This window comes from Mustelus asterias, unplaced genomic scaffold (genome assembly GCF_964213995.1).
Source record: "Mustelus asterias unplaced genomic scaffold, sMusAst1.hap1.1 HAP1_SCAFFOLD_42, whole genome shotgun sequence".
In the NCBI taxonomy this organism is placed as follows: Eukaryota; Metazoa; Chordata; class Chondrichthyes; order Carcharhiniformes; family Triakidae; genus Mustelus; species Mustelus asterias.
The window spans coordinates 1,391,063-1,416,186 of record NW_027590119.1 but is presented as its reverse complement, the minus strand read 5'-3'; the positions used below and the strand labels follow the sequence as shown (position 1 = coordinate 1,416,186).

Genomic DNA, 25,124 nt, shown 5'->3' with positions numbered 1-25,124 from the left:
ACAGGAGGCCGGATGAATTGGTGAATTCCCTCCCACACGTGGAACAGGTGAACGGCCTTTCCCCAGTGTGAACTCGCTTGTGTGCACTGAGGTTGGATGAAGACCTGAACCTCTTTCCACAGGAAAGCTGAACGGTCTCTCCTCTGTGTGAACTCGCTGGTGTGACAGCAGGTTAGATGACAGAGTGAATTTCTACCACACACACAATAGGTGAATGGCTTCTCCCCTGTGTGAATTCGCTGGTGTGATCAAAGACCGGATGGTCCAGCAATTCCTTCCCACACAAGGAGCAGGTGAACGATCTCTCCCCAGTGTGAACTCGCTGATGTGCACCGAGGTTGGATGAATATGAGAACCCCTTTCCACAGGTGGAGCAGCTGTACAGCCTCTCCTCAGTGTGAATTTGTTGGTGTAACAGCAGGTGGGATGAGGTAGTGAATCTTTTCCCACACACGGAGCAGGTGAATGGCCTCTCTCCAGTGTGACTGTGTCTATGGTTTTCCAGCAAGTATGGATAATTGAATTCTTTACCACAATCCTCACATTTCCACGGTGCAGGTGACTTTGTGTCTCTCCAGGTTGGATGATCAGTTGAAGCCTTATCCACACACGGACCACGTTTATAGTTTCTTCTCACTGTGAATGGTGTGATTTTTTTCAGGCTGTGTAACCGGTTAAAGCTCTTTTCAGTCAGTTCACTGGAACACTCTCACTCGGGGGTGTGTGTCTCGGGTCTTTTTCTGCCACATTGAATTTTTAAAATTTTCTTCCACTGACAAAACAGGCAATGATTTCTCCCTCCACTGTAAAAAGCAATCATACTGAGGTCATGATGAATCAAATGGTTCTGCAGACCTTGACCTAAAGTTTAGTTTGAGTTTCCTGTCTGTGAATCCTCCTCTTCTAGTTCCCTGCAAAAAGAGCTTAAAAAACGAATTCATAACAGACAATTCGAGTTTCCATGGAACACTTCTTCATCTCATTTATCTTGAGCTATAATCTCCATCCCACACACTCTCTCTTGTCCCTGGTCTAAATCAAACTCCTTGCCCCATCTCCACCATTTCATGTCTCCACTCTGAGACCAGCTCCCTCTGCCTTGTCACTCTGGCTGGATTCAGTTCTCCAGACCATGTGCAGATTGACTGTACAACCAAGGAGTCAATTATTTTCTTTTAAGGTCAGGGGACATGAAGTCCCACCGACTCTGTTGTTACCACAATGGCCACACGTCCCCTGCTCACCACTGAAACAACACGGTGACCGTTAACACGGACCTGTTCCGAGGAAAGGCTCCATTTTATTTGTGCCACAGCACCAGGGGAATTACCTCCTGCACAGGCACAAAGGTATCATCAGTCACAGGAAGTAATGGCAGCTGGTGTCTCAAACCTCATTTTAACATTTGCTCCCAGATATTCTAAATTACATTTGAAATACAAACTGACTTCTGGCATTATGGAGTAAATTAAAACATAATCATTTTCAGAATGACCATTCCCGAGAATCAATTCCCAAATCAGTAATATTAAAATTCTCATCAGAAATACATTGGAAAAATGGCTATTTTAATGGACATTTTCACAAACGCTATAAAAATGATTCTTCAAAACAAATTAATATTTTCTTCAACAGATGAATAATAATATTTTAATAAAACAACCACCCAATGAGGATCCTGACTCAGGATTTCTGAGCTTCATTGACCACTAACTGAACCAGCCGGGAATTGTCTCCACAAAACTTCCCCAACTCTCTCCCGGGAAAAAGCTGCAAACCCGGGAGCTGCAGCTTTTTACTGGGGGTGTTGGGGCCTCCAGCGGGTGTTTGTGAATCCTCCCCGCCCACCTCCCAGGGTTTCCTTCCTTCCCAGAGATCAGAGTCCTCATTGATTTGAGGCCAAAGTGTAACCTCTTATTTATTGTCCCCCTCCCCCATCCTCTGATGTGAACCATCCTCCAGTGGCTGAGCCAGGATGGGGCCGTTAACCTGGGCCTGTTCCCGGGAGGGAGGGAGGGAGAAGCCCCGCAGCTGCAAACCAGGGAGCTGACAATGATTCTGAAGGGTTTGCGGATCCACAAAGTGTTTCCAAATCCTCCCAGCCACCGCCTAACGCTGACTCCGCTTCTCCGGGACAAGGACAGCAATGACACTGCGCATGCTCCACATCACAATGCCCGGGAGCTGATTGACGGCAGCTCCGGACCAATAGGAGGAGGGGGCGGGGCTGGAGGACCGAGCACAAGCGGCTGGTCCTCCAACCAATCAGACTGAATCGGGGCGGAGGGGGCTGAGCATGGAGCTCCCTCTGTCTGCGCGCGCGCTCGGCCGCACACTGTCAAGATGGCGGTCGTTCACCCGGGCCTGAATCGGGGGAAAAGCCCGAACAACCTTTCAACGGTTCAAATATCGAATTCGAGCTTCCTATTGGGGGCTTGCGGCCTACACGGGACTTTTATGAAGCCTCCAAGTCCGCCCACCCACCGGCTCCATCACTCATTCCTGATTTACCCGGTGTTATCGCCCGGACTGAATATTTCCTCAACCGCCTCAATCCTCAGTGATCGGCACTGCGCATGCTCCAGATCCCCACAGTGCAACTCGCCCTCAGCCCCGCCCCTCATTCACTCCGATTGGTTGGAGGACCAGCCGCTCTCGCTCGGTCCTCCAGCCCCGCCCCCTCATTCATTCTGAATGTTTTGTCTTCTCCCAAAACCCAAGGCCATCTTTCCCAGAACTCCACATTTGAATTCTTCAATCAGGTTTCTGCCTTGCCACATTACTGAAACAGCTCTTATCAAAGTCCGCACTGACATCCTATGTGACTGCAACAAAAATGAACTTTCCCTTTTTATCCTCGACCTATTTGCAGCCTTTGGCAAGGTCGCCCACATCATTCTGCTCCATCCCTCTCCACTATCGTCCAGCTGGGTGGGGCTACTCTCTCCTGGTTCGACATGGGCGGCACGGTGGCACAGTGGTTAGCACTGCTGTCTCAAGCACCAGGGACTCGGGTTCGATTCTGGGTCACTGTCTGTGTGGGTTTCCTCCGGATGTTCTGGTTTCCTCCACAGTCCAAAAGATGTACTGGTTCGCATTGACCATGCCAAATTCTCCCTCAGTGTACCCAAACAGGCACAGGAATGTGGCGACTCGGGGATTTTCATAGTAACTTCATCGCAATGTTAATTGTTAAGCCTACTTGTGAAACTAATAAATAAACATTAAACTTTAAACCTATTCTTCTCTCTTTAATCAGAGTCAGAGAATCACTTATAATATCTTCCCTTCCCATTCCCACACTTACCTCTGGTGTCTCCAGAGCTCCAGCCTTAGCCTCTTATTTCTTATCAACATATTCCCATCAGTGACATCATCTGAAAACAGTGTCAGTTTTCACATTTACTCTGTTAAAGAGACAATATAAATGTAGAGTGTTGTTATTGTCTGACAATGATAGATCAGGAATATCACAAACATTTTAAATGTTCATTCCACATTTCTATTTCTTCTCAAAGTCTCAGTTAGGAACAGATCCCAATTTAACACCAATCTCTGACTTGACATCACATTTCCAAAATTCACCGTTGTTCTTCCTGACTCTAAACCCAGTTGTAAAGGAGTTTCTGTTCTGCCTCCAGGACCACTGAACCATGGAAGAGCGTGGCTGGGACACATTCCTTACACACCTCAGCTTACACAGCCACATGTTCAGTCCGGGATGTCACTAAAAGCAGCAATGACAAACTCCAAATTCTACAATCATTTGTGAACTCGCTGGTGTCTCAGAAGGTCGGATAACTGAATGAATCCCTTCTCACACTCAGAGCAGGTGAATGGCCTCTCTCCAGTATGAACTCGTTGGTGTCTCTGAAGAGTAGATGACTGAGCAAAGCTGTTCCGACATACAGAACAGGTGAAAGGCCTCTTCCCAGTGTGAACTCGTTGGTGTACCAGAAGGTCGGACAACTGACTGAATCCCTTCCCACACTCACAGCAGGTAAATGGCCTCTCCCCAGTGTGAACTCGCTGATGTCTCAGAAGTTGGGATGACTGAATGAATCCTTACCACACACAGAGCAGAGGAATGGTCTCTCCCCAGTGTGAACTTGCTGATGTGTCAGAAGGTGGGATGACCGATTGAATCTCTTCCCACACACAGAGCAGAGGAACGGCCTCTCCCCAGTGTGAACAAGCTGATGTGCTACCAGGTGCTTCTTGCTTTTAAACCTCTTCTCACAATCAGAGCATTTAAAAGGTCTCTGATCACTGTGTACAAGTTGATGGTCAGTGAGATGGGATGACTGAGTGAATCGCTTCCCACATACAGAGCAGGTGAATGGTGTCTCCCCAGTGTGACAATGATAACGTTTTCTCAGCTTTGGGTAATTGAAGCTCTTCCCACAGTCCCCACATTTCCACAGTTTCTCCATGATGCCAGTGTCCTTGTGACTCTCCAGATTGGACAATCAGTTGAAACCTTGTCCAAACTGTATGGTTTCTCCTTGCTGTGAATGATGTGATGTTTTATCAGGCTGTATAACTGGTTAAAGCTCTTTCCACAGTCAGTTCACTGGAACACTCTCACTCGGTGCTTTTCCAGTCAATTGTTTCAAAACTTTCAGTTTGAAATCCTCAGACAGAAACAGAGAAACATTTCTCATTCCACATTCAAAGGTTCACAATATTCAAGCGCTGATGAATCAAGTGAGTAGATGTTGGATGTCATGTTTGGTTTGATGTTCTTGTTTGGAATTCCTCCCTTTCTCATAGCCTGTAAAAGGAGTTTATAAAATGAATCCTCGTAAGTACAGGACAGAAATTCTAAATAGACAATTCTGATGCTGTGGAACATCTTTTCCTTGCTTGTTCACTTATGGGCTGAAGGACCTCTTTCTGTGCTGTGTGACTCTATGACAGCAAGTCCAGTTAGCCCCAAGACCTCAGTGCCTGCTCACCCACATTGATTCCCAGTCACAACAAAAGCAGAAACTGCTGGAAACTCTCAGCAGGTCTGACAGCATCTGTGGACAGAGAATAGAGCCAACTTTTCGAGTCAGGATGACCCTTCATCAGATTTCAGCATCTGCAGTACTTTGTCATGATTTCCAGTCAAGCGGAATCTTGATTTTGAAATTATCAGTCTTATATCCAAATACCAGACACATTGATAGCTGAAATCATTTCCCACAGACAGAACAGCTTCTTTACACATTCAAAGGTCAATGATCTTGATGAATCGACTGAATCTAGATACAATGTTTTGAATTGTGAATTCTCTCCTCCGAGTATCCTGTAAATACATTATTGTCAGTCCAGGTTAGCAATCCACCATTTTCAGTTTTTATTTCAAATTTCTAGAACTCACAGAATTTTGCTTTTAACATAGAAATGCATAAAGCTCTGTCCTGCTGCTGGTATTGCCCCCTATAAAGATGGCAGCGCCCTTGCCGGAACATTGCCCCTTATAAAGATGGCAGTGCCCTTGCCGGAACATTGCCCCTTATAAAGATGGCGGCCGGCGAGCCCGGCCCGACACCGAGAGAACAACCGTCTCGGTCCAAATTGGGGACCGTTAGATTTTTACTCGAACTTTGCGAGCCGAGTCCGGTGGTAATGAAATCTCTCCACCCACCGGCTCCGTTCCCCACCCACACTGGGTGTTTTATTTCACCCGTTGCGAAAGCCACACGACCGCCTCGCGCTTCCATCAAGCTGCAGCACCCGCACCGCGCATGCTCCAATCACAGCCTGACAGTGCGCATGCGCAGCAGCTCCCGCAGTGAATGCTGGGCAATGGCTCTGCCATTGGATTGTCCCTTTGTGGACACAGATTGGAACAACAGGGACAAGACCATTCATCAGCAATTCACACACTGGTCATGTCTGCCATGTCCTTGATTATTGGTCACATGTGGTCAGCACTGCTGCCTCACAGCGCCAGGGACCTGGGTTCAATTCCAGCCTCAGTTTACTGTGTGGAGTTTGCACATTCTCCCTGTGTCTGCGTGGGTTTCCTCCCACAGTCCAAAGATGTGCAGGTTAGGTGGATTAGCCATGATAAATTGCCCCTTTCATGCTGGGGCATGAGATTACAGGAATAGGGCCTGGATGGGATCGTTGTCGGTGCAGGCTTGATGGGCCGAATGGCCTTCTTCTGCACTATAGGGATTCTATGATTGTGTGTGTCAAATTTAGTGCTCTGAACATTGTATAATTAAAAAGTAAGCATGCAACCTATTTTTCCAACAGAAATCGAGTACAATGTTGGTAAATGTGAGGTCATCCATTTTGGTAGGAATAACAGCAAAATGGACTATTTTTTTTTATTGTCACATGTTTTAGCATACAATGAAAAGTATTGTTTCTTCTGCGCTATAAAGACAAAACATACCGTTCATAGAGAAGGAAATGAGAGAGCGCAGAATGCAGTGCCACAGCCACAGCTAGGGTGCAGAGAAAGACCAACCCAATGCAAGATAGGCCCACCCAAAAGTCCGACAGCAGCACGGGAAGAAGCTGCTCTCGAGTCGGTCGGCACGCGACCTCAAGACCTCTGCATCCCCCTCCCGATGGAAGAAGGTGGAAGAGAGAATGTCGGGGGTGCGCGGGGTCCCCAACCATGCATTTAAATGGTAATAAATTGCAGCAAGCTGCTGCGCAAAGGGACCTGGGTGTCCTTGTGCATGAATCACAAAAAGATGGTTTGTCAGAGCCACCGGATGATAGTCATTAAGGCACGCTGCCCTGGCTTTTCTTTGGTATCGGGATGATGGTCCTCTTCTTGAAGCAGGTAGGGACCTTAGATTGTTGTAATGAGAGGTTGAAGATGTCTGTGAATACGCTTGCCAGCTGGTCCACGCAGGACCTCAGTGCTCATTGGGGTACCCCGTCTGGGCCAGTTGCTTTCCATGGGTTGACTTTTGAGAAGGCTACTCTGATGTCTGCACTGGTGACCTAACATACAGAATCATTCGAGGCTTCTGGTATGGAGGGTGTGCTCTCGCTGACCTCTTGCTCACAACGGGCATAGAATGTGTTGAGCTCAGTGGGGAGGGGTGCATTGGAGCCGGTGATTTTACCTGCCTTAATCTCGTAGCCTTTTATGTCTTGCAGACCTTGCCATAGTCGACGGGAATCCATGTGGATAGCCTAGGATTCTAGCTTGATCCGGTACTGTCTTTTGGCATCTTTGATGGATCTTCATAGATCATATCTGGCTGTCTTGTATAGGTCAGTGTCGCCTGACATGAACGTCTCAGATCTAAACTTCAGCAGACAGTGGATATCCCTGTTCATCCATGGTTTCTGGTTGGGAAACACATGGATTTGCTTCTTTGGCACGCAGTCTTCTACACGCTTACTAATGAGTCAGTTACTGTGGTGGAGGACTCATTCAGGCTGGTCACAGAGTTTTTAAATACTGACCAATCTACTGACTCTAAGCAGTCTAGTAGGAGATCATCCGATTCCTCAGACCAATATTGCACGACTTTCTTTGGCAGATTCTCCCATTTCAGTTTTTGCTTTTAAGCTGGGAGCAGGAGCACAGACGTGATTTTCCAAGGTGTGGACTGGTGATAGAGCAGTCGGCATTTTTGATATTTGTATAGCAGTGGTCTAGGATGTTTGGGCCTCTGATGGAACAGGAGATGTGTTGCAGGTACCTTGGTAGAACACCCTTGAGCTTGGCCTGATTGAAGTTTCGGCTACGATGAACAAGGCCTCAGGACAAGGCCTCGTCTCAAGGCTATTTGTGGTGGTGTATATTTCATCCAATGCCGTCTTCACGCCTGCGTGGGGTGGGACGTAAACTGCTGTCAGGCTAACAGAGGTGAACTCCCATGGAAGGTAGTCAGGGTGGCATTTTAGCGTCGGGTATTCTAGGCCTGGGGATCCAATGTAATGATAATACAGTCAATATCTCGTGCACCATAACCAAAGTTTGGGTCTCATTTGATAGCGAGTGAGTCATGGTCTATTGATATAATATATTCCAATTCTGTTATTTGTCACTCTGCCACTTACTATTTGACAATAACCTGCCTGATATTAAAATGTTACTGCATTTTACAACTGCAGGTCCTGGGGCTGATTGGAATCTGGTGTAACAATGATAATCACAAAGATCGGTTCCAGTGTCGCTGAGGTCATTTTGCCTGCAGGTAACCTGACATTAAGGGAGACAAGAGGCCCAACAAATATTTGCTTGTAAGAGGAGGACAAGATGTAAGGGGGCAATGATAGTTTGAGGTTTGTGTGTTATGCTGAGTGTCACTGGGAGGTGAGTGGGAAAATAGGAATGCAAACATTATGGCAGAGACATGTGTTACTGACTCTACTTGACTGAGAGCTGTTATGCTCAAGGGGAGAATAATGAGGACATGGGGAACTCCAGAGATTTCTGATATTGAGGTGTACCTGTGAGAGGAACTGAAAATAATCAGTTCCTTCTCATGGTTATCTGCAATTCTTGAGTTACAGTCACATGGGAAACAGATCTGACAGCTCATCAAACCCAATATTTTGATCTTCTGTTTGAGACACATTGTGACTGAAAAGATCAAATGTTAAAACCTCAGGAGAGAAACATTCAGAATGTCACAAAGACGAGTGAACTGTCAATTAATCCCATTTACCATCGTTCTGCCAAATTCCCTCTGCAAGTATTTATCCAATTCTCTTTGAAATTTACTATTAAATTGGGCAGCACGGTGGCTGGGCAACACGGCGGCACAGTGGTTAGCACTGCTGCTTCACAGCGCCGGGTTCAATTCCCGGCTTGAGTCACTGTGTGGAGTTTGCACGTTCTCCCCATGTCTGCGTGGGTTTTTCCGGGTGCTCCGGTTTCCTCCCACATTCTGAAAGACGTGCTAGTTAGATGCATTGACCCAAACAGGCGCCGGACTGTGGCGACACGGGGAATTTCACATAACTTCATTGCAGTGTTAATGTAAGTCTTACTTGTGACTAATAAACTTTACTTGAAATCTGCTTCTAGCACCTGTCAGTTTGTACATTCCAGATTGCATCAAATTATTGTGTAAAAAATCATCCTCATCACCCTCTCCAGTTAAGTTGTCAATTATGTTAAATCTCTGTATCCCCTCTGTGAACAGACTCTCCTGCACCTGGGAAACAGTTTCTTCCTATCGACAGACCCTCCAATACCTGGGAAATAGATTCTCTCCATCGAAAGACCCTTCTGCACCTGGGAAAGTTTCTCCCCATCGACAGACCCTTCTGCACCTGGGAAAGTTTCTCCCCATCGACAGACCCTCCTGCTTCTGGGAAACAGTTCCTCTCCATTGACACTATCATAAATCGTTTGTCATTTTAAACACCTCTATTAAACCTCCCCATCACGTACCCTGACCTAAGACAGAAAAGCCCATGTTTTTCCTGCCCTGAAGAATCATATGGACTCAAAATGTTAACTGTTTCTCTCTGACTTGCTGAGTTTTTCTGCTTTTTTCCCTGTTTTTCCTTCTATAATCAATCAGAAACCCTTCATGATGCTGAACATCTCGGTTAAATAGGAACACACAGAGACTGAGAGAGATACAGAGGAGAGACAGAAAGACAGAAACATTGAGAGAGATTTTAAAAAACAGAAAGATGAGGTGGTCAGAGATAAAAGCTGAGAAACAGAGGAAACAAGCAATACAGAGAGAATGATATACAATATAAGGGAGCAGGCTATCAGTCCCCAGCTATGGGGAGCAGAGGGAACTCAGTGACTGATCCACAAATACAGCTCGTTATATCCGGGAATGGAGACTCTGAACAGAAATAACAGACTCATTTGTAAATGTCACTGCAATGTGATCCTGTGTGACTCTGCCCTGTCTCTGTGGATGGATATAGGCCGCACTGACAGATGTTCTCACCAGATTGTGGCCCCTGGATTTATTTTTTGCCCAGAAGTGAGATGCGCGGTTTGCAACCGGCAGCAGAGAAACAGGAAGTTGTATTTCCTGAGAGTGAAACAGGCGACATCAGTTTGAGATGTTATCACCGTGAATATTCTTCCTGTCTGTGAGGGTGAACTCACTCTGACAGCATCAAGAACAACCACACAGATTGCTGCCGCTCTCAGCATTACATTCATCTCCATTCCCATGTTAAACAATAAACAAAGATTATTTGGGTTTTTAACAGTCAATGAATTGGGAGATGGACTGAGGGTCATCACTGGGAGAGATGAGGGGAAATTATAGAAAGGAATGAGTTTCCCCCAAAGAGGGTGATCAGAAAATGAGAGTGAGTCAGGGCCTGTCAGAGGAAGTGGGAGAGAGAAGTGGGGAGACAATGGCCTCGTGGTATTATCGCTAGATGTTAATGCAGAAACTCAGCAAATTTTCTGGGGACCCAGATTCGAATACCGCCATGGCAGATGGTGGAATTTGAATTCAATTCAAAACATCTGGAATTAAGAATCGAGTGATGACCATGAAACCATTGTCAGAAAAACCCATCTGGTTCGCTAATGTCCTTTAGGGAAGGAAATCTGCTGTCTTTACCCGGTCTGGTCTACATGTGACTCCAGGGCCACAGCAATGTGGTTGACTCTCAGCTGCCCTCTGAACAAGGGCAACTAGGGATGGGTAATAAATGCTGGCCAGTCAGCGGCACCTGTGTCCCACATATGAATAAAAAAAACAGAGAGAGAAGATTGAGTCTCTGTAAATTCGATGTTGTCTCAGACAGAGAAGAGAGATTGAAGGTGTTTGGTGCTTTTTTAGAGAGAGATAACCAGAGAATAAAAAAATTAAGTGAGTTTCAGCACTATCTGACATAAAAAAGTTAAATGAATGAGTGTCTGAGAGAAAGATAGAGGTTAAGTGACTGAGACAGTATTTGAGAGAGAGGTAAGGGAGTGAAAGGAGCGTGTTTAATTGAGTGTAGAGGTGGAAGGTAAGTGAAATGAGTGTCTGAGAGGAGAGCGATGTTAAGTGAGTCAGTATCTGACAGAGAGGAGAGATATTAACTGAGTACCTGACAGAGAGGAGAGATATTGAGTATCTGACAGAGAGGAGAGATATTAAGTGAGTACCTGACAGAGAGGAGAGATATTAAGTGAGTATCTGACAGAGAGGAGAGATATTGAGTATCTGACAGAGAGGAGAGATATTGAGTATCTGACAGAGAGGAGAGATATTGAGTATCTGACAGAGAGGAGAGATATTAAGTGAGTACCTGACAGAGGGGAGAGATATTAAGTGAGTATCTGACAGAGAGGAGAGATATTAAGTGAGTGAGAAGAGGTTCACACAACTGAGGATCACTGAGAATAATCCAAAATAAGGAGATCACCCAGAAAACTACCAATAGGAATCTTCAGCTGAACACATCATTCATTCTTAAAGGGACAGTTGGGGCTTGATGCTGTTCAGTTTCCAGTTAAAGGGACAGGCACAGCTTCACTCTTCTCTCTATTCTGTTTATAATGGTTAAAGGTTGATAGGAGTGAGGTTTATTTAAAAGGACAATGTGTGGGAAGCCTCATCAATAAAACTGGGAATTCTTGGACACGCTGTAGCTCCTTTTTATCTGGGAATCAAATTGTTGTCCAATTGTCCCAGCAGATAACAGGTTCCTTTGAACTCTCCAGCTGCTACTTTAATGCAGACTTTAACCAATTTATTTTAAACTGGTTTCTGTTCAATAAACTGGCACTGACACAAACACATTAAAATATTTTAGACTTTTCTGCATTTTCAGTCTGGAAATCTAATCCTGCCGTTTCACTCTCAGTCAGGAACAGATCCGAGTTTTGCACCAATCTCTGATTTAGCAGCATCCTACCAGCATTCACTGTTGTTCTTCCTGACTCTAAACACAGTTGTAAAGGAACTTCTGTTCCTGGTCTAGGAGCGCTGAAACATAGAAGGGAGCGACTGAGGTTCTTGCACATCTCAGGATTAAACCACACGGGTACTTTGCTGTCGTGAAGAGAGATGAGGAAGAGCAAAGTGCTGTTTGTCCCTCTCTGTGACCCTGAAGGACTGCGTCCTGTTTGCCATATGATCCTCCCCCGATTGTCCTTTCTGAGCTCCAGCCTGGTGATGTGGGGTCAGGTGGGAAAGACAAAAATCGACAACAATTTTAAAAAACAAAGCTGGTCTATTTCATATTTATTCAGAATATTAAACCTCAACGGATGAAGACTGTCAGAGTGAACACGATTCAGTCCTGGATATGATTAACAGCATCATTAAGAGTAGAATCCAAACCTTGCAGTCGTTTGTGAACTCGCTGGTGTGTTAGCAGGTGGGATGACTGAATAAATCCCTTTCCACAGACATTACAGGTGAACGGCCTCTCCCCAGTGTGAACTCGCTGGTGTTTCAGAAGATAAGATAAATGAGAAAATCCCTTCCCACAGACAGAGCAGGTAAATGGCCTCTCCGCACTGTGAACTTTCTGGTGTGTCAGCAGGTTGGATGACTGACTGAATCCCTTCCCACACACAGAGCAGGTGAACGGCCTCTCCCCAGTGTGAACTCGCTGGTGATTCAATAAGTTGGATGAACGAGTGAATCCCTTCCCACAGTCTGAGCAGGTGAAGGGCCTCTCCCCAGTGTGAATTCTCTGGTGGTTCAATAGGGCAGATGGACGGCTGAATCCCTTCCCACACACACAGCAGGTGAATGGCCTCTCCCCAGTGTGAGCATATTGGTGCGTTAGCAGATCCTTTTTATTTTTAAAGCTCTTCTCACAGTGGGAACAATTAAAAAGTTTGTTATCAGAGTGAACAAGTTGATGTGTCTGCAAGTGGGATGACTGAATGAATCCTTTCCCACACACAGAGCAGGTGAACGGTCTCTCCCCAGTGTGAATTCGTTGGTGTGTCAGCAGATCCTTTTTGCATTTAAAACTCTTCTCACAGTCAGAACATATAAACATTCTCTCATCAGTGTGAACAAGTTGGTGTGTCACAATGTGGGATGAGCGAGTGAATCCCTTCCCACACACAGGGCAGGTGAACGGCCTCTCCCCAGTGTGAACCCGTTGGTGAGTCAGAAGGTTGTATGAATGGGTGAATCCCTTCCCACAGACGGAGCAGGTGAACGGTCTCTCCCCAGTGTGACTGCGCCGATGAACTTCCAGTTGTGATGGGAAACCGAATCCCTTCCCACAATCCACACATTTCCACGGTTTCTCCATGGTGCGGGTGTCCTTGTGTTTCTCCAGGTTGGATGATCAGTTCAAGCCTCATCCACACACACAACATACACGTAGTTTCACCCTGCTGTGAACTGTGATGTTTTTTCAGGCTGTGTAACTGGTTAAAGCTCTTTCCACATTCAGTTCACTGGAACACTCTCACTCGGGTGTGTGTTTGTCTCGATGCTTTTCCGGTCACACTGATGTTTAATTTCTTTGCCCACAGGCAGAACAGACAAATATTTCTCTTTCTATATTCAAAGACCAATGATATTCAGCTCCGAAGGAACTGAATGACTTTGTCAGATGTGATGTCCGGTTTGAATTTTCTGTCTGCCAATCTTTCACTTCCAATATCCTGTAAAAACAGTTTAGAAAAGTCATCACTGTCAGAACACGATAGAAACTCTGAACAGACAATTCTAGTTCGTCTGGAACATTTTTTCCTCTCTTGTTCCCCCAAATCTGTAAATCTCCGTCCCACACACTCTCCCTCCTCCCTGGGCTGAAATCCAAACCCATCTCACCATTTCTTTCCTCCACTCCCAGTTTTCTCCCTCCCTCTCCTCTGTCTGGGTTCAGTTCTCCAGCTCCTGTCTGCAGACTGACAATAAAACCAATGGGTCTTATTGGGGATGTTGGGGCCTCCAGCGAGTGTTTGTGAATCCTTCCCGCCCACCTCCCAGGGTTTCCTTCCTTCCCAGAGATCAGAGTCCTCATTGATTTGAGGCCAAAGTGTAACCTCTTATTTATTGTCCCCCTCCCCCATCCTCTGATGTGAACCATCCTCCAGTGGCTGAGCCAGGATGGGGCCGTTAACCTGGGCCTGTTCCCGGGAGGGAGGGAGGGAGAAGCCCCGCAGCTGCAAACCAGGGAGCTGACAATGATTCTGAAGGGTTTGCGGATCCACAAAGTGTTTCCAAATCCTCCCAGCCACCGCCTAACGCTGACTCCGCTTCTCCGGGACAAACAAGCGCCAAGGCCAGCAATGACACTGCGCATGCTCCACATCACAATGCCCGGGGACTGATTGACGGCAGCTCCGGACCAATAGGAAGAGGGGGCGGGACTGGAGGACCGAGCGGGAGCGGCTGGTCCTCCAACCAATCGGAGTGAATGAGGGGCGGGACCTGAAGCATGCGCAGTGCGGGTAATGGCGGCGGCGGACGGACGGTTTCAACTTGGAAGCGAGAACAATACAAGGTAGAGGGCGGCGCGCGGGGAATGATAAATGTGGCGGGTGGGTGGCCTTCAAAAAGAATACGGCCCGGCCGTACATCTTAGAGGCCGCGACAATGGCTGAGGGGCCGACAACCCCAGCCATTGCCTTGACACAGGCCTCGATGGACATGTCGGGGTGGGCGTAGCACTTAACCCCGAGCTGCCGCGTGAGCAACGAAAAAGGTGGCAGGGCCTTGGGAGCGGCGGGGGCTCTGGTAGCTGCCACGCCCGCATAGGTGGGCCGAGAAGGCTCTGCCACGGCAGGGCGTATAAGAGGAGGGAAAAATAAGGGAGGGTAGGGTAGGTGGATGGGGATCTAGGTGCTCTCTCCCCGGAGCGAGAGAGGAGGTCGGAGGAGCAGGAGGGAGGACGAGGGACAAGGCACGGGAGGGGGGCCGGTGCCCCAGTCAGGGGGAAAGAGGGGAGGGGGTGCCGGTGTTGGGGGCAGCAGCAGTGGGTGGGGGACTTTACTCCTCCAGCCCTTTTGGGCGCAAACAGTTCAAGTCCGGGGTGTCTTCACCGCCCGCCGATGGAAAAAAGTCTGAATTTACTTCACCCCCCCATCCCTTTCAGGCACCGACCTTCTGATGATGAGGGCACCAGCCCAACCACTCAGTCCCTCGATGTTGAAACGTGCAGTCCTCCCTCCCATAGATGGAAAGAAAAAAGAAAGAAAGTCACTCCGTGTCCTCTCTCCCTCCAGGGAGAGAGCACCCTCCAGTGGGCGGACGGACGGAAGACAGGCAGGCCAGACGGCAGGCAGGCCGGACAGCAGGCAGGCAGGCAACAGCTCACCTTCCTCCCCCTTCCCACTTTCAGATGCTGGAATTAACAAATTAACATTCCTGCCCGGTTCTGACCCGGGGACCTTTCGCGTGTCAGGCAAACGTGACAACCACTTCACTACAGAAACAACCTCTCTGATGTTGGAGACAGGAGGAAGTTTCAGTCTGTCTGAAGCTCAATCTTCATTCACGCAAAGCCCGCGCTCTGATCAGCTGGAGGACCAGAGTCCTTCCGGTCCTTCAACTCTTCCTATTAATCAACACCTCAGAAGGTCAGGGGGCAGGATCTGCCCTGCAATTCGCAGCTTCCCCCTCCCTTGGACATGCGCAGTCCCGGGCCGGGGGGAGGGGGAGATCACCGAGCGGCTTCTCGCTCTGTCCGGAGCCGCCAGCCGGTTGCCTGGAAACCTTGGCTCGATGTGGTGCAGGGGGAGGGGAACAATGGGTGGGGGCGGGGCTCCCGGGTCCGCGCGCCCCGGCCTGCGCACTGGAACCCAGAGACGTCACCGCGGAGCAGAGTGATTCCTATTGGCTGATTCAGGCAGGACTCCATTGTGACATCACAAAGGGGAAGTTGGCCAATGATGATGTAATTTAAACAATGCCTGAGATCACTTCACTTCTTGGTCAGACCCCCTTTTCAGTCCAGTGCTACTTGGAGTTTACCGTCAATTCAACAACTATTGGGTTACAAGTCCCTCACAGTTCTGATCACAACTTCATGATAAAATAATTTAAATAATGCATGAGAACGCTTCTTACCGGACTACCTACCACTGGTCAGACCCCCTTTTTACAGATTCGGGAATCTCAGCCACTGAACACCAGCCGGTCCTGGAATAAGTTTCATTCTAACTCATTCTGAGTAAATATTCTCACCAGGTCCTCTGTCAGGACCCTGCTAAGCAGCTTTAATGGTTCATGATTGCAGAAACTGAGCAGTCACAGGAATGTGGTCAAGATAGTCCAGTCCCATAATGCCGCACATTTAATCTGCAGTCCTTCAGTTATAACAGAATATGTGGCTGTATGTAGCTGCCTCGGCCACGATCAGCGCCAACACTGCCTTCCTGAACTGCTATAATGCCGAAGGTGTAAGTACACCCACAGTGCTGTTAGGGAGGGATTTCCAGCTACACATTCCACACTTCCTCTCGACTGTGGGTGGATACGCGATTGAGACATTTCATTCAACTGCACTCAAGCTGAGTTATTCAAATCCCTTTATTGTACGGGACAATATATTCATGATTTCTTTAAAACAGAAATTAAACATTCCCATTTGATTTCAGGTATTAACATATTCTGTTAGTTTGTTCTTTATTGTCAATGTCAGGTTGGGGTTGTTCCCCTTGGAGCAAGGAGGTTGAGGGTAGATTTGATAGAGGTGGACAAGATTCTGACAGGTTTAGATAAGATGGACAAAGAAAAGCTGTTCCCATTAGCTGACGAGAGAAGGACGAGGGGGACACAGATTTATGGTTTTGGGTCAGAGAGGAAGGGGGGATGTGAGGAAGAATATTTTGATGCAGTGAATGGTAATGACCTGGAACTTGCTGCCTACGAGGGTGGAGGAAGTGGAGACAATAAACAATTACAAAGGAAATTGGATGGGCATCTGGGGGAGTTTCAAACAGAAATGCTGACTAAAAATCTCTGAACTTCCTAACACCCTGTCACTCTGTGATCCGTGTGAAATCTGAAACCAGGTATTCGCAACAAGACTCAAAGAGCATCAGCCCACTGGAGGCAAAGTCATGAGACCGGCCAGTCCAGCAGAAAGAAACCCTCCGACCCTCCCCATTGACCAACTGTGAGAATGAACAAAATGCAGTCCTGGATGTAATTGAGAGCAGAAACAATAACAGCAGAATCCAACCCCTGGAATCACTCATGAGCATTTTGGTGTCTCAGCAGGGCGGATGAAACTCTGAAACCCTTCCCACACTGAGAGCAGGTGAATGGTCTCTCCCCAGTGTGAACTCGCTGGTGTGTCCGCAGGGTGGATAATTGACTGAACCCCTTCCCACACTGAGAGCAGGTGAACGGTCTCTCCCCAGTATGAAGGCGCTGGTGCGTCTGCAGGTTAGATAATTGACTGAACCCCTTCCTGCACTGAGAGCAGGTGAACGGTCTCTCCCCAGTGTGAACTCGCTGGTGCTTCTGCAGGTTAGATAATTGACTGAACCCCTTCTCACACTGAGAGCAGGTGAACGGCCACTCCCCAGTGTGAACTCGCTGGTGAGTCCGCAGGGTGAATAAATCAGTGAATCCCTTCCCACACTGAGAGCAGGTGAACGGTCTCTCCCCAGTGTGAATTCGCTGGTGGGTCTCCAGCTTAGCTAATTGACTGAACCCCTTCCCACACATAGAGCAGGTGAAAGGCCACTCCCCAGTGTGAACTCGCTGGTGTCTCCGCAGAGTGGATAAATCAGTGAATCCCTTCCCACAATGAGAGCAGGTGAACGGTCTCTCCCCAGTGTGAATTCGCTGGTGCTTCTGCAGGTTAGATAATTGACTGAACCCCTTCTCACACTCAGAGCAGGTGAACGGCCACTCCCCAGTGTGAACTCGCTGGTGAGTCCGCAGGGTGAATAAATCAGTGAACCCCTTCTCACACTGAGAGCAGGTGAATGGTCTCTCCCCAGTGTGAACTCGCTGGTGCGTCTGCAGCTCAGCTAATTGACTGAACCCCTTCCCACACATAGAGCAGGTGAACGGCCACTCCCCAGTGTGAACTCGCTGGTGTCTCCGCAGGGTGGATAAATCAGTGAATCCCTTCCCACACTGAAAGCAGGTGAAAGGTCTCTCCCCTGTGTGAACTCGCTGGTGTCTCTGCAGGTTAGCTAAATGACTGAACCCTTTCTCACACTGAGAGCAGGTGAACGGCCTCTCCCCAGTGTGAACTCGCTGGTGTCTCTGCAGGTTAGCCAATTGACTGAACCCCTTCTCACACTGAGAGCAGGTGAACGGTCTCTCCCCAGTGTGAACTCGCTGGTGTGCCTGCAGGCTGGATGACCGAGTGAATCCCTTCCCACACTGAGAGCAAGTGAAGGGCCTCTCCCCAGTGTGAGCTCGCTGGTGTCTCTGCAGCTGGGATACCCGAGTGAATCCCTCCCCACACTGAGAGCAAGTAAATGGTCTCTCCCCAGTGTGGCTGTGCCGATGATCTTCCAGCTCTGATGGGGCTCTGTATCTCTTCCCACAGTCCCCACATTTCCATGGTTTCTCCATGGTGCAGGTGTTCTTTCCTTTCTCTTCAGTTGAACACTCGTCCACACACAGAACAGTCCCCCCACCCCCGCTGTGAATGGTGTGATATTTATTGCTGTGTAACTGGTTAAAGCTCTTGAGTCAATGCACTAGAACACACTCACTCCAGTGTTGCAGCGTGTTGGCACTTTTCCAGTCACACTGATGTTTGAAATCTTTTCAAGTCACCAGACCGGACAACCATTTCTCCTTGATTTAAAGGCCGATGATATTCAGGTCCCGAGGAATATGACTCTGTCAGATCTAGACACAACGTCTGAGATTTCGGTCTGTGATTCCTCTTTCAATTTCCTGTAAAACAAGTTTGCAGAGGTCATCAGTGTCAGTGCAGGATAGAAATTCAGAACAGACAATTCTAATTTCTATGGAACATTCTTTCCTCCCTCCAGACTCGAAACATTGGCTCTATTCTCTCTCTATTGGGGGGATAGCGTGGGAAATGATGCTGCGGTAGATCAGCCAATTCTCAATGAATGGTTGAGGCAGTTCGATGGGCTGAATGGCCAACCGCAGCTCCTGTTTCTTATGATTTGTGTGTGGTGGACAGGAAGCAGTGAGCATGGATCTGTCAATCAGCCTCAATCAGTACCTTCAGGAGAATTGGGAGGGTGAATATTAGATACAGCAGAGTGAGAATGGAGGGAGAGTGTGTGGGATGGAGATTTACAGCTTTTGGAGAATGAGAGAGGAAAGAATGCTCCATAGAAACTGGAACTGTCTGTTCTGAATTTCTGTCCTGTACTGACACTGATGAATTTTGTAAATTCCTTTTGCAGGATATCAGAAGGTGAAGATTTAAAGACGAATATCAAACCAAACCTCTCATCAAAATCTAACATAGTCACTCAGTTCATTGGGACCTGAATATCATCGAGCTTTGAATCTGGAATGGAAATGTTTCTCTGCTCTGTCTGCTTCAGGAGATTTTAAACATCAGTGTGACTGGAAAAGCACCGAGACACACACACTGAAACATGCACACACCTGAGTGACTGTGGAAAGAACTTTAACCAGTTAAACAGCCTGAAAATACATTGCAGCAGAGAGACTGCACCCATGTTATGTTGTAACTGAACTAATTGTCAAGCCTGGAGAGTCACAAGGACACCCGCACCATGGAGAAATTGTGTAAATGTGGGGACTGTGGGAAAGGATTCAGGTTCCCATCTGCACTGGAAACTCATCGGCGCAGTCACACTGGAGAGAGACCATTCACCTGCTGTGTGTGTGGGAAGAGATTCACTCAGTTATCCCATTTACAAACACACCAGGGAGTTCACACTGGGGAGAGGCCATTCACCTGCTCTGTGTGTGGGAAAGGATTCACTCGGTTAAACAATCTGCTGACCGACCAGCGCATTCACACCGGGGAGAGACCGTTCACCTGCTGTGTGTGTGGGAAGGGATTCACTCAGTTGCCCAACCTGTTGAGCCACAAGGTCACTCACACCCAAGACAGACCCTTTAAATGCTCTGACTGTGGGAGTAGCTTCAAAAGCTCTCGAGAACTGATGGTCCACCAACCCATTCACACTGACGAGAGACTGGTTAGCTGCTCTCACTGCACAAAGAGGTTTAGGAGGTCATCCACGTGGCAGAGACACCAGCGAGTTCACACCGGGGACAGACCGTTCACCTGCTCCGTGTGTGGGAAATGGATTCAATCGGTCATCCAACCTGCAGCGACACCAACAAGTTCACAAGTGATTGCAGGGGTTGGATTCTTTCTCTCTCAATCTTTCTCTCTCTCTCAGCAGATTCGATGAATGATTGGTTCCCTTCCCACAAGTGGAGCATATGAACGGTCTCTCCCCGGTGTGACTGCGTCGATGAGATTCCACCCCAGATGGGGCTCTGAATCCCTTCCCACAGTCTCCACATTTCCATGGTTTCTCCATGGTGTCTGAGTCCTTGTGTCTCTCCACAATCAGTGCACTGGAACACTCTGATACGGGTGTGAGAATCTCAGTGCTTTTCCAGTCAAAACCTCTCCTTCCAATATCCACTGAAAGCAGTTTACAAAAATCATCACTGTCAGCACATGATAGAAATTCAAAACAGACAATTGTAGTTTCTATGGAACATTCTTTAAATCTCCACCCACGCCCCTCACACATACACTCTCTCTCTCTCATTCCATTTAGCATTCTGCGGCACGGTGGCACAGTGGTTAGCACCATCAGCTCCAAGTTCCCCTCCAACCCACACACCATCCTGACTTGTCTGACATCCAGGACTAAGAGAACAGAAGTTTCACCCATATAAATACTGGGAAGTCTGAACCCATTGTCTTCAGTCCCCACGACAAACTCCACTCCCTGTCGGAGCCGGAACCAGGCTGTTCACAACCATGGTGAAATATTTCACTCCAGGATGAGCTTCCAGCCACATCATCATCAAGACTGCCTATTTCCACCTCAGTGACATCGTCCGACGCCACCCCAGTCTCAACTCATTAGACCATAAGACACAGTAACAGAATTAGGCCACTCGGCCCATCGAGTCTGCTCCGCCATTCAATCATGGCTGATATTTTTCTCATCCCCATTCTCCTGCCTTTTCCCCATAACCCCTGATCCCCTCATTAATCAAGAACCTATCTATCTCTGTCTTAAAGACACTCAATGTCCTGACCTCCACAGCCTTCTGCAGCAAAGAGTTCCACAGATTCACCACTCTCTGGCTGAAGAAATTCCTCCTCCTCTCTGTTTTAAAGGATCGGCCCTTTAGTCTGAGGTTGTGCCCTCTATTTCTAGCTGTTCCTACTAGTGGAAACATTCTCTCCACATCCACTCTATCCAGGCCTCGCAGTATCCTGTAAGTTTCAATAAGATCCCCCCTCATCCTTATAAACTCCGATGAGTACAGACCCAGAGTCCTCAACTGTTCCTCATAGGACAAGCTCTTCATTCCAGGGATCATTCTTGTGAACCTCCTCTGGACCTTTTCCAAAGCCAGCACATCCTTCCTTAGATATGGGGACCAAAACTGCTCACAATAGTCCAAATGGGGGCTGACCAGAGCCTTATGCAGCCTCAGAAATATATCCCTGCTCTTGTATTCTAGGCCTATCGACATGAATGAGAACATTGCATTTGCCTTCCTAACTGCCGACTGAACCTGCACGTTAACTTTAAGAGAATCTTGAACAATGACTTCCAAGTCCCTTTGTGTTTCTGATTTCCTCAGCATTTCCCCATTTAGAAAATACTTGTTGTCTCCATTCCTCCTTCCAAAGTGCAGAACCTCACACTTTTCCACATTGTATTCCATCTGCCACTTCTTTGCCCACTCTCCTAACCTGTCCCAAGTCCTTCTGCAGCCCCCCTACTACCTCTCCCTCTACATATCTTTGTATCATCTGCAAACTTAGCAACAGTGCCTTCAGTTCCTTCCTCCAAATCGTTAATGTATATTGTGAAAAGTTGTGGTCCCAGCACTGACCCCTGAGGCACACCACTGGTCACCAGCTGCCATCCTGAGAAAGACCACTTTATCCCTACTCTCTGCCTTCTGCCAGCCAATCCTCTATCCATGCCAGGATCTTACCCTTAACACCATGGGCACTTAACTTATTTAACAGTTTCCTCTGCAGCACCTTGTCAAAGGCCTTCTGGAAATCTAAATGAATCAGATCCACTAGTTCTCCTTTATCTAACTTCTTTGTTACCAGATATGATCTAAGGAGTGCCATCAAAGGTGCCAAAAGACAATACCGGACCAAGCTAGAGTCCCAGGCTAGCCACACCAACCCCCGCTGACTATGGCAAGGTCTGCAAGACATAACAGGCTACAAGATGAAGGCATGTAAAATCGCCGGCTCCAACGCTCCTCTCCCTGATGAGCTCAATGCATTCGTTTTGAGCAAGAGGTCAGCGAGAGCATGCTCTCCCCCTCGAAGCCCTGGATGAACCTGTATCTGGGGTCTCCATTGCAGATGTCAGAGCAGCTTTCTTGAAGGTCAACCCACAGAAAGCAACTGGCCCGGATGGGATATCCGGACGTGCATTCAGATCCTGCGTGGATCAGCTGGCAGAGGTATTCACAGACATCTTCAACCTCTCTTTACAACAATCTGAGGTCCCTATCTGCTTCAAGAAGACTACCTTCATCCCGGTACCTGAGAAAAACCAAGCAGCGTGCCTTAATGACGATCGGCCGGTGGCTCTGATATTCATCATTATGAAGTGCTTCGAAAGGTCAGTCATGGCACAAATCAATTCCAGCCTCCCGGACAATCTGGATCCACTACAGTTTGCCTACCGCCACAACAGGTCCACAGCAGACGCCATTTCCCTGGCCCTGTACTCAACCCTGCAACACGTAGATTACAAGGACACCAATGTCAGACTCCTATTTGTTGACTACAGCTCAGCCTTCAACACTCTTCTTCCCACGAAACTCATCTCCAAACTCCGTGACCTGGGTCTCGGCACCTCCCTCTGCAACTGGATCCTGAACTTCCTAACTCACAGACCACAAACAGTAAGGATAGGCAACAACACCTCCTCCACGATCATCCTCAACACCGGTGCACCACGAGGCTGTGTTCTCAGCCCCCTAACATACTCCTTCTACACCTATGACTGTGCGGCTAAATTTCCCTCCAATTCGATTTTCAGGTTTGCTGACGACGCCACAGCACTGGGTCGGATTTCAAACAATGATGAGACAGAGTACAGGAATCAGATAGAGAACCTGGTGAACTGGTGCGGCAACAATAATCCCTCCCTCAATGTCAACAAAACAAAGGAGATTGTCATCGACTTCAGGAAGCATAAAGAAGAACATGCCCATGTTGACATCAATGGGGACGAAGTAGAAAGGGTCGAGAGCTTCAGGTTTTTAGGTATCCAGATCACCAAAAACCTGTCCTGGTCTCCCCATGTCGACACTCTTGTTAAGAAAGCTCACCAACGTCTCTACTTTCTCAGAAGACTAAGGAAATTTGGCATGTCAGCTACGACTCTCACCAACCTTTACAAATGCATCATAGAAAGCATTCTTTCTGGTTGTAGCACAGCTTGGTATGGCTCCTGCTCTGCCCAAGACTGCAAGGATCTACAAAAGGTTGTGAATGTAGCCCAATCCATCATGCGAACCAGCCTCCCATCCATTGACTCTGTCTACACTTCCCGCTGCCTCGGCAAAGCAGCCAGCATAATTAAGGACCCCAAGCACCCCAGACATTCTCTCTTCCACCTTCTTCCCTCGGGATAAAGATACAAAAGTCTGAAGTCACGTACCACCGACTCAAGAATAGCTTCTTCTCTGCTGCTGTCAGTCTTTTGAATGGACTTACCTTGCATTCAGTTGATCTTTCTCTACACTCTCACTCTGACTGTAACACTCCAATCTGCACTCTCTCATTTCCTTCTCTATGAATGGTATGTTTTCTCTGTATAGCGCGCAAGAAACAACACTTTTCACTGTATGTTAATACATGTGACAATAATAAATCAAATCAAAAGCTCCTCAAAGAACTCTAACAGATTTGTCAGACATGACCTCCCCTTGACAAAGCCGTGCTGACTCAGTCCTACTTTATCCTGCACTTCCAAGTACTCTGCGATCTCAGCTTTAATAATGGACTCGGAAATCTTGGCAATGACCGAAGTCGGGCGAATTTGGAACCCTCACCCATTCCATTGTGACCTCACACTCTCACCCATTCCATTGTGACCTCACACTGCGACCCATTCCATTGTGACGTCACACCCTCACCCATTCCATTGTGACGTCACACTCTGACCCATTCCATTGTGACGTCACACTCTCACCCATTCCATTGTGACGTCACACCCTCACACATTCCATTGTGACGTCACACCCTCACCCATTCCATTGTGACATCACTCTCCGATCACAATCCCTGCCGGCCTCCCACATGCAGCCTCAATGGCGGTGATGCACTATCTATCAATCAAGTAAAGACGAGTTTGTTTGCAAGAACAAATCGGCTTTTATTCGCAAAAGACTTGGAGCACACACCCATGCTGATGAACTGGTCCAGCAACTGAGGCAGGAGGGTGGGGAGCAGTCACCTTCATACCTGGACCGGGGGGGGGGGGGGAGGAGTCTCATGCAGGGCTGGCAGGGGCATGCCCAGACATGCCACACACAAACACACACACACAGGCAATGTTTGTTGATGCACGTTGGTGTGTATCTGACAAGGTGCAAAATAATGTGAGCCATGAATCAGTTATCGGTGAAATTGGGTTTAAGATTTTACAACCTCATGAAAGTTTGTGCAAACTTCTTGCTGTGGATAGCCGGATGTTCTTGTAAACTTCACAACAACATTTCTGGAGTGGATTTTTAAGACTAAGCATGCCTGTAATTAGAAGGCTCTTAAGAAGACAGGCAATAAGCTTAACAGTGGTTTACCACAGGCGGCAGTCAGCCCGGGTCTAACACGACAAGCTGCCGCTCCATTTGGGACAAAGGGGGGGACCGGGAAGTTCATTTCCGGGTTTGGGTTTGAACAACATATTTACAAAGCCTCTCCACCCACCCGCCACTTTATCATTCCCCGCACGCCGCCCTCTACCTCGGATTGATCTCGCTTCCAGGTTAAAACCGTCGGTCTGTCCGTCGCCATTACCCGCACTGCGCATGCGTCAGGACCCGCCCCTCATTCACTCCGATTGGTTGGAGGACCAGCCGCTCCCG

At 47.8% G+C, this 25,124-nt stretch overlaps 4 protein-coding genes and 1 pseudogene across 4 annotated transcripts in view; 2 read left to right on the top strand and 3 right to left on the bottom strand.

Moving 5' to 3' along the window:
* Window positions 1-2,567, bottom strand: part of LOC144482715 (uncharacterized) — a 52,988-nt gene extending 50,421 nt beyond the window's left edge. Inside the window, exon 1 of the mRNA XM_078201556.1 lies at window positions 2,512-2,567. The gene's annotated coding sequence lies outside the window, so the exon portion shown is untranslated. The remainder of the gene's footprint in view (window positions 1-2,511) is intronic.
* LOC144482778 (uncharacterized) overlaps window positions 1-25,124 on the top strand; it is a 298,466-nt gene that overhangs the window by 73,291 nt on the left and 200,051 nt on the right. The window lies entirely within an intron of this gene.
* On the bottom strand, window positions 3,580-8,154 carry LOC144482714 (uncharacterized; annotated as a pseudogene).
* Window positions 11,210-25,095, bottom strand: LOC144482713 (uncharacterized). The gene is made up of 3 exons (XM_078201555.1): window positions 25,003-25,095; window positions 17,085-18,740; window positions 11,210-13,206 (listed from the first exon to the last, which is right to left on the bottom strand). The coding sequence occupies exons 2-3, from the start codon at window positions 18,408-18,410 to the stop codon at window positions 12,190-12,192; spliced, it is 2,343 nt and encodes a 780-aa protein (XP_078057681.1). The 5' UTR covers window positions 18,411-18,740; window positions 25,003-25,095; the 3' UTR covers window positions 11,210-12,189.
* The window catches only part of LOC144482712 (uncharacterized), a 210,368-nt gene continuing 199,563 nt past the window's right edge, over window positions 14,320-25,124 (top strand). Inside the window, exons 1-2 of the mRNA XM_078201554.1 lie at window positions 14,320-14,373; window positions 19,226-20,212. Coding sequence (XP_078057680.1) covers window positions 19,565-20,212 — 648 coding nt within the window. The 5' untranslated portion in view covers window positions 14,320-14,373; window positions 19,226-19,564. The remainder of the gene's footprint in view (window positions 14,374-19,225; window positions 20,213-25,124) is intronic.

Excerpts from the sequence above, each read along its gene's own strand:
- LOC144482713 (XM_078201555.1), bottom strand. The coding sequence starts at position 18,410 with ATGGAGAAACCATGGAAATGTGGGGACTGTGGGAAGAGATACAGAGCC. Across the intron at positions 13,207-17,084 it reads TTTCATCCGCCCTGCTGAGA|TCATCCAACCTGGAGAAACA; the intron begins CACCAAAATGCT and ends GGCTTGAACTGA.